At 45.2% G+C, this 9,108-nt stretch overlaps 1 protein-coding gene across 11 annotated transcripts in view; it reads right to left on the bottom strand.

Moving 5' to 3' along the window:
• TENM2 (teneurin transmembrane protein 2) overlaps positions 1 to 9,108 on the bottom strand; it is a 1,289,478-nt gene that overhangs the window by 107,749 nt on the left and 1,172,621 nt on the right. For all 11 annotated transcript variants that reach the window (XM_037740622.1, XM_037740620.1, XM_037740624.1 and 8 more), the window contains one exon: positions 1,033 to 1,179. In XM_037740622.1, the coding sequence (XP_037596550.1) occupies positions 1,033 to 1,179 (147 nt within the window). The remainder of the gene's footprint in view (positions 1 to 1,032; positions 1,180 to 9,108) is intronic.

The following is a 9,108-nucleotide window of genomic DNA, read 5'->3' as shown; positions in this document are numbered from 1 at the left end:
TTTTTGAGATAGAGTTTTGCTCTTGTTGCCCAGGCTGGAATGCAATGGCATGGTCGCCGCTCACTGCAACCTCTACCTCCCAGGTTCAAGTGATTCTCCTGCCCTCAGCCTCCCAAGTAGCTGGAATTACAGGTGCACGCCAACATGCCGGGCTAATTTTTGTATTTTTAGTAGAGATACGGTTTCACCATGTTGGCCAGGCTGGTCTCCAACTCCTGACCTCAGGTGATCTGCCCACCTCAGCCTCCCAAAGTGCTGGGATTGCAGGCATGAGCCCCTGTGCCCAGCCGCTATAGGCACAGCTTTTTATATGTCAATTATACCTCAATAAAGAGATTTAAAAATTTATAAACAGCAAAATTTGAATTCCACATAATTTTCACATCATCAAATGTTGTTCTTTTTATGATTTTTTTCCCCCAACCATTAGAAATGTTGAAACTATTTTTCGCTTACAGGCCAGGTTTGGTCCACGGACCATAGTTTGTCGGCAACTGGTTACAACAGACACTTTGGAGTCACAGTTGGGTTTGGGTCTCAATTTTACTAATGGTGGTTGGACTATCTTGAAAGACTTACTTAATCACTCTTCAGGCCTCGGTTTCCTCATCTGTAAAGTGACATCTCAAAGGACTGTAAGGATGAAGTCATCAGGCATTGCCTATGACAGCTTAGTGCAGTATGAGGAACAGATTGTCATCCTCATTGTCACTGATTATTACCCCCAGCCCTGAAAGGTCTGGCAGGACCAGTCACCCTGAAGGCAGCACAAGGGCCCAGCCACCTTTCTGTGGCAATGGGCACTTGGGAATCCTCAGCCAGCACCAACCCCCAGTGCCTCCAGCTCGTGTTTCCTGGAATCCCCCGTTGACATAAGGACACTTGTTCTCTGATGCATTTGCTTCGAAGGAAATCTTACAACAACATTTGACAATAATGCAGGGGAGGTCTTTCAGAAGGAAAATGACTCATGACGAAAGCATGGACAACGCTGTGCTCGTAGGGGCTGGGAATGAGAAGACGCGTGCTCACCTCCCTCATTATCCTTGTTATCAGCACAGGAAGTTTCCATGGCAACGTTGCATCCGGGCCCTCTCCAGCCGGTCTGGCAGACACACTGCCAGCTGTTCTGACCCAGTGTGCATCTCCCGTTACCGTTGCACAAGTCAGGGCAGCCATCTGGTTGGAGAAATGGAGAGGATGAGAAGGAGGGACGTGAGGCCACGCTGGGGAAGCAGGGGAGCCATGCAGAGGGGAGCAAGGCCGCAGGGCAGCCGCTGGGCCAGCCTCACAGTGGGGCCCGCGCCTGCCTTCCAGAGAGTGGGGGGAGCAGGCAATGCATGCAGTAGCAAGACAGAGTGGGGTCGCAGATGCAGGGGATCCCCAGTGACAACTGACTTAGGTCAGAGGCAACCTTCCCAAAGCGGGGAGTTCAATGCACATCCCAGACAACTAAACCAGTGCTGAGCTGACAACCAGACTAGCGAGGCTGTGATTTCCAGCCAATAGCTCAGGATTGATGCTACTGAAAATAAGCTTTTCTTTCTTTCTTTCTTTCTTTTTTTTTTTTTTTTTTTCTTCTGTAGAAGAGAAAAAAATTCCCTATCAACCCAGGATGGAGGCAAAGTGCCCGCCATCTTTCAGAATTTTAAAGATATATTTACATCGGATTATCATGAACTTCTCATGACCAAAAACAGGATGGTTTTTGCTGGGCTATTTTCACATGCTTATACAGGTAATATTTAGTTTTAAGGGGCACTTAAAGATGTTGGTTGCTTATCACTCAACCTATTTACGGCACGATTTAAAAATACTGCAGGATTTGAAGGTTGTGGAGGGAATGGATGCTGGGTGCCATGAATTGGGGAAAGATAGAAGAAAAAATATATGTGCTTGGCGGAAAGGCGATGGGGTAGAGGTAATTCTTATTTTGTGGATTTCTTTTCCTTTTTTGGTGTGTGTATGTGTGTGTGTGTGTGTGTATGCATGTGCTCACGTGTGTGTGCAAAATCAGCTGCCTATGTAATTTTCTAATTACTCCAGCGCTCAAAACAATGGCAGCCACCACTCTCCTGACCTGAGTTTGGACAAAAGGAGTCTGGGAAAGGTCTCCCTAGCAGAGCCCCCGAGGCTCTTTATAACAGCAGGTAGGAGAGAAGCAGAGAACGGGTAGGATGTGGCCACACTCACAAAACCTACATTCTGGCAAGAATTCCTAGACATGTTTTCATTTTTCTTCCTTTTAACAGCTTTAATGGGGCATAATTTACACACCATAAAATTCACCTTTTTTAAGTGTACAATGCAATGACTTCTAGTAAATTTGCAGAGTTGTGCACTTGGGATATATTTTCTTACTTCATTTAAATATACCCCAGTGACCATTAATTTAATTTTCCCCAGAAAGTAATTTCCTTGCATATCTATGTCTATCTTCAATTCTATCTCTACCTCATACACCATCTCTATTTCCATCTTTTTCTATGTCTATTTTTAAACGACATAAAGTGCAGGTTGGATTGGGCCATGGCAAAGGATAAAAAGCCTTGTAATGATGGAGGTAATTGATTTGAAACCTTCCTGACCCAAATCTTGTGAATCAAAAGCATGCATCTCCCCTACTCCTCTTTCCAGTGTTCCAAAGGCCTTCACCTAACATCTTCTTTCTTTTCTCTAGAGTACCCCTTACGAGAATGCTGATAAACCTAATAGATGCATATGGCAATGGTGGGGATTTGAGACACGGTCTCACCCTACCATCCAGGCGGAGTGCAGTGGTATGATCATAGCTCACTGCCACCTTGAACTCCTGAGCTTGAGTGATCCTCCTGCCTCAGCCTCCTTGGTAGCTAGGACTGCAAGTGTGCACCACCACACCCAGCGAATTTTTTTCTTTTTAACATTTTTATAGACATAGGGACTTGCTATGTTGCCCAGGTTAGTCTTGAACTCCTGGCCTCAAATGATCCTCCAGCCTCGGCTTCCCAAAGTGCTAGGATTACAAGCATGAGACATTGAGCCTGGCCAGTCGTGGGAATTTAGACATATTCCTAAGAAGCAAGGTCTCGGGGTATGCAATCAAGTTTTACGTCTTTAAGAAGAGGAGTTTCACTCTTCAGTGCTTGCTGCCTCTCATCCTTTCCAGAAAGTGGTATTGGATCAGGATATGAGACAGGAGGGCATGCAACAGAGGAGACCTAATGTGGGGCAGTCCCTAGGGAAGCCGAGCTATCTTGAGAGGGCAAACAGGGAGACTTACCAAGGAATCCGTTTTCTTTTGTTGCATAGCCTGGCACTCAGTCCAGCAAGCAAGTAAAGCACCAGCGTGTGCACACCTGGAGAAAGTCTTGTCTGGTCTATCTACCTCTCCACACAAAGCCCAGATTCACATCTCCATCCTCACTGTGGCCCTGCCTGGAAAACCCCTGCTCTCTTCATGCCATGAGCGGGTGCGTGGAGGGAAAGGCACCCCCAGTTGCAGAGAAATGCCACATACATTTCTGCAGGAACAAAAGGAGCTCAGTAGGAAAAGCGCAAGGGACATTTCACAGGTTCTCAAGGAAAAGGGAGTTTCTCCAACCTCCAGCTACCTTCAGCTTTAACAATTTCTATTGGTAGAGTTTTGGGGAACGAATCACAGAAAATACACTAAATGACAGACCTACCAACATTTGCTCAGCATGGTATCTATTTGGAGGTGCTTTGTTATTTAGCTACCTTGAGGTCTCCTGTCTGACTAAATTCCTGTCCAATGTGTCAACAGTAGCCTCATTGTATAGGAAACCCACGTCCGCTCCATCAAATTTAAATTTGCAAAAAACACTAGTGTGTCAGTCAGAGATATGCACTCAAAATATGTATATTTCTAGATTGAATGAGGCTTTTTTTCCACCCCTTCTCTTTCTCTCTTGCTTCCTCCCCACCCTTCCCCTGCCGACAAACTAAAGTGAGATAAACAGACCACAGTAGCGGGTTTTCTCCATATCATATGAGGAAGATGAAAACACAAACCGCAGGAAGCTGGCAAATCTCTGAGAAGTTTCAGGTCAGCTGGGAATTAATGGACAGGACTTTGCTTTTAGCTTTAAGAGGAAGAAAACAGCCCTGGTTTGTGCATGGCGTTGCTAGGCAACCCCAAGCTAACCCCAGCACAGGTTCATTCTACTGGTGGCCTTCTGAGGAGGTGATCCTTTGTGTTTGTAAAGTGCAAAGCCAGCTTCTGCTTAAGGAAAAACAAACCTAGGAAGTAATTAGTCTGGAGGGCAAATGGGTATGAGGTAGAGGCTTTTCTCTAGAGAGGATGCTATAGCTGAAGTGGGATTGGGCTAATGGGATTATACTGGGGCATCCAAGAAGTCTCCTACAGGAAGTCTTCAGGATTTCAGGCTAATACTGCCTGTCTCCACGACACCAGTGTAAAGCCCCTTCAAGCCTACCTGTTTGGTTCCTCTTTTATGGAGCTAGAGAGAGCTGGCTGCCTGGAGACTGTTCAATCATGACCCTATACCAGTGGTCCTCAGCTAAGGCAATTTTGTCCCCGTTTCTCTCCAGGAAACATTTGGCATTGTCTGAAGACACTTATTTATTTATTTAACCATTTATTTATTTATTTGGAGTCTCATTCTGGCTCCCAGGCTGGAGGGCAGTGGGGGCAATCTTGGCTCACGGCAACCTCTGCCTCCCTGGTGGAAGCAATTCTCCTGCCTCAGCCTCCCGAGTAGCTGGGACTACTGGCGTGTGCCACCACACTAGGCTATTTTTTTTTGTATTTTTAGTAGAGATGGGGTTTCACGGTGTTAGCCAGGCTGGTCTTGATCTCCTGACCTTGTGATCCGCCCATCTCAGCCTCCCAAAGTGCTGGGATTATAGTCTTTTTATTTTCTGAGCCCGAGTCTCACTCTGTTGCCCAGGCTGGAGTGCAGTGGTGCAATCTCGGCTTACTGCAACCTCCACCTCTCAGGTTCAAGCGACTCTCCTGCCTCAGTGTTAGACACAAGAAGTCTCTCTTCAAAGAGTTTAGTTTACTTAGTTCCCTTGTTCTTTGTTCTCCACTGTGAAGGCCAGATTTCCTTATCCTTTGTGCCTTCCTGCCCTAGTTTCAGTAAACAACTACAAAGCCCACATCTACTACTCACTCTGTAAATTACTCTTCCTGTGGCAACAGCTCTTCCCACCAAAACTGCCCTTACTTCTTCATTACACACACCCCTACACTCTTCAAGTTAGCCAGTCAAGCTCAGCTTAAATTATACGTACAACTCCAGCCAAAGGAGGCAAAACACAATGCCAAAAACAAACTGCATTAAAAATAAAAACCCCTTCCTTATTCAGTGTACTCTCATGACAACCAGCCCTATAAACAACACCCTTCTACAAAAATAAATGTGCCTTACTAAAAAATCCTTTACTTAAATACTCATTTTCTTTACAACTCCAAACTTTTATTCCCAACACTCAGCCTCCTGAATAGCTGGGACTACAGGTGCATGCCACCACATCCAGCTGATTTAAAAAAAAAATATATATGTATATATATATATATGAAAAGTGATCAGCCTGCCTCAGCCTCCCAAAATGCTGGGATTACAGCACTCCAGGCATGAGCCACCATGCCCAGATGGGAGATATTCTTGATTGTCACAAGGTGAGGAGGGTGTTACTGGCATCTTGTTGGTAGAGGCCAGGGATGCCGTTCAACATCCTACAATGCACAGGACGGGCCCCACAATGAAGAATGGTAACAGCCTAAAATGCTAACTGCGCTAAGGTTGAGAAACCCGGCCTTAGACATAAACCCCTATGAGATCCAAGATTTGGTTGTTTGCTTTTGAATACCAGAGCTTGGCCTGGTTTTAGGCACACAGAAGGTGTGGATGAAATGAATAAAAACAGTCAGGGGATGCTATATCTTTTCTGTCTGCCTGGCCCATATCTATAAACTCTCCTAAGAGTCATGAGCAGATAATAGAAACTTCCCTTCCAAGATCAAAAGTTCTCTTCCCAGAGAGAATTTTCAAGGATACCAGTGATATGGTGGGCTAGTTCCGGCATATTTGAACCTATATATAGAGCGAGCTGATGTGGAAATTTGGGATTAAAGGAAAAAAACCCACTTTGGGAGGCCAAGGTGGGTGTGGATCACCTGAGGTTAGGAGTTCGAGACCAGCCTGGCCAACATGGTGAAACCCCGTTTCTACTAAAAATACAAAAATTAGCTGGATGTGGTAATGGGCGCCTATAATCCCAGCTACTCAGAAGGCTGAGGCTGGAGAATCTTTTGAACCCAGAAGGTGGAGGTTGCAGTGAGTCAAGATTGCACCACTGCACTCCATCCTGGGCGATGGAGTGAGACTCGGTCTCAAAAAAAAAAAAAAAACAAAAAAAACCCAACCCATCCCCTTACAGTCTGATGGCCCTAAATCTTCAGCTCCAGTCTTCTGACCTCCAGACTTGAACTCCAACTTGCATCTCAACATAGCCATCTGTCAAAAGAATTCTGAGTCTTTATCTTTCCCCCCCACAAACTCTGATCCCTTGAGCAGTACATGGCACATTCAGGTATCAACCCCGTTGTCCACCACTGACACCTTGGAGTCATTCTTAATTATTCCCCTCCTCTCCTACCTTCTCTCATCTCTAGTAGCTAATGACAGCCAAGTTCTGCCTAATTTTCCTCTTAACTGCAAGAACTCCTATTTGTCCTTCTTCCTAAATATCTTGGAATCTGTGCTCTACAGTACTTCCACCCCTACTGCTGCCACAGTAGCCCCAGCCATCCTCATCTTTGGTCCAGACTCTTGTCAAAACCTCCTAACTGGTCTCCGCGCCTCCAGTCTTGTGCCATCACCCACCTCTCACATTCTGGACACTGCTGGAAACACTTTAGTAGCTTTCCATTGACCCATGGGTAAAGCCTGAAGTTCTTAACTGGGCTTGCCGACTTCACATGAACTGGCTCTTACCACATGAGCCTATCTCAGTATCGCTTTAGGCTTTGGTTAGACTTAAAGCCACTTGGCCTTTCCTTTTCCCTTTTCTCACCTCCCTAACTTCAATTACATCCTTCAAATCCCCACTCAGAAGTCATCTCCTCCTGGAAGCTTTTCCAAAGCTCCCAAGCTCAGGCCACAGCACCAGTCATGGCGTCTTTATTCTTTCCTTTATGTGGTACTGTCTGCCTCGCTGTATCACAAGTGGCTGGTACCTGCTTGATGCTTGCTAGGCCTTGTAGCACCCCTTCCTTAAGACATTTTACTGTCACCTGCTGGAAAAGTGTCGGAATAAATGTGCACATTGTTATTACCTACATTTTGAATGCTGCCACTATTGTGAACCGAACGGCTCCCCCAGGCGCTCCTGCTATGGTGTAAAACTGTCAGGGAGGGACCATGTCTAGTTTGTTTACTCTTGGATTTCCAGTACTCAGTAAGTAGTTGAGGGACATGATAAATAAGTCTGGCTGAATCCAATGCCTTTGGCAGAGTGAAAATGAAAGAATTTCCAAGACTCTACACATAAAATTCCAACCCTAGAAAAAAAAAAAAGTCTGTCCACACAGTTACCAGGTAGGCAGGCTTTTTGCCTTAACAAAAATTAGGTATGAACAAAATAACATCTATGGCACAGTAAAAAGGGAAGCATAAATGCACTTGAAGAAAGCTATAATTACCATAAAAGGCTTTTCTAAAAAAGCATCAAGAAATGTTCTGCCATGTGCAGCAATTTAAAGGTAGAAATAAGTGGCTAGTACTGCATGAGGGGTACGAAGAAACAGGATTTGAATATTCAACATGAAGCGCGCCTAAGAAAAGCATAAAGGGCAATACCCTATCCAGATGGAAACACAAGTGAAAGCACAAAACAGCGCTGAATGGAAATGCACACAGAGGACAGGGAAAGCCAGAGAAGTGAGATGTCCCTGCTTGCTTTAAGAGACTATCAGGAGAGCACCTACACCCTAGGTTAAACTAGGATTTAAAAAAAAAGCGTTTTTTTCAACTATGGGGAAAACCTTAAGCTGGTTTGGAATCTGAGTTCCAGGACAGAAATCTGGATGTCTTTCTTGCTGTCTGTGTGACCTTGGGTTGGTAGGTCCACCCCTCTGAGCCTCGGCCTGTTTGCAAAACTGTATATTTTACTAATTAATGTTATTTATTTTCTCTTCCAATAGAATACAGCTTCCAGGCCGGGTGTGGTGGCTCACGCCTGTAATTCTAGCACTTTGGGAGGCCAAGGCAGATGGATCACCTGAGGTCTGAAGTTCGAGACTAGCCTGGCCAACATGGCGAAACCCCGTCTCTACTAAAAATACAAAAATTAGCCAGGCATGGTGGTGCATGCCCGTAATCCCAGCTACTCAGAAGGCTGAGGCAGGAGAATCACTTGAACCTGGGAGACAGAGGTTGCAATGAACCAAGATCAAGCCACTGGACTCCAGCCTGGGCGACAGAGTGAAACTCTGTCTCACACACGAAAAAAAGAATACAGCTTCCAGAAAGGCAGAAAGTTTTGCCTCCTTTGTCCATGGAGATCTTCTCAGGGTCTAGAAGAATGGTTGGCATGTAATGGACATTCAAGAAATATATGTTGATGGAATAATTTAGGGAAGACAACAAGACTATATATTTTTTTAACAGATGCCAGAGGTATTAAATGGAACGATAAAGCCAAAGATTTCAGCAGAGCTTGGCACATTGGAAGTGCTCAGTAGATAGTGGCACTAATTATTGTCCCTGTCCATATAGTTGTTATGACAAATATCATAATTATGGCAAGTTTTCCCTTTAGGGCAGAGCCCAAAGTATAGGTCATTTCTCTTTGCCTCACTCTGAGATCAGGGAAAAAACAAGAGCCTATCCTTTTTCAAGTTAAAAAATGCAGGTTCATCAAGCGTCCTCAGTGTGTGATTATGTCACATCCTAAGAAATCCCCATTCTTCTCAGCAAACTGACAGAAGAGCAGAAGATCAAACACTGCATGTTCTCACTCATAGGCGGGTGTTGAACAATGAGAACACATGGACACAGGGAGGGGAGCATTACACACTGGGGTCAGTTGGGGGGAAATAGGGGAGGGACGGTGCGGGGGTGGGGAGCTGGGGAGAGA

This window comes from Cebus imitator, unplaced genomic scaffold (assembly GCF_001604975.1).
Source record: "Cebus imitator isolate Cc_AM_T3 unplaced genomic scaffold, Cebus_imitator-1.0 Scaffold86, whole genome shotgun sequence".
In the NCBI taxonomy this organism is placed as follows: Eukaryota; Metazoa; Chordata; class Mammalia; order Primates; family Cebidae; genus Cebus; species Cebus imitator.
Note: the sequence above shows the minus strand (reverse complement) of the source record. Positions and strands in the feature narration are given on the sequence as shown.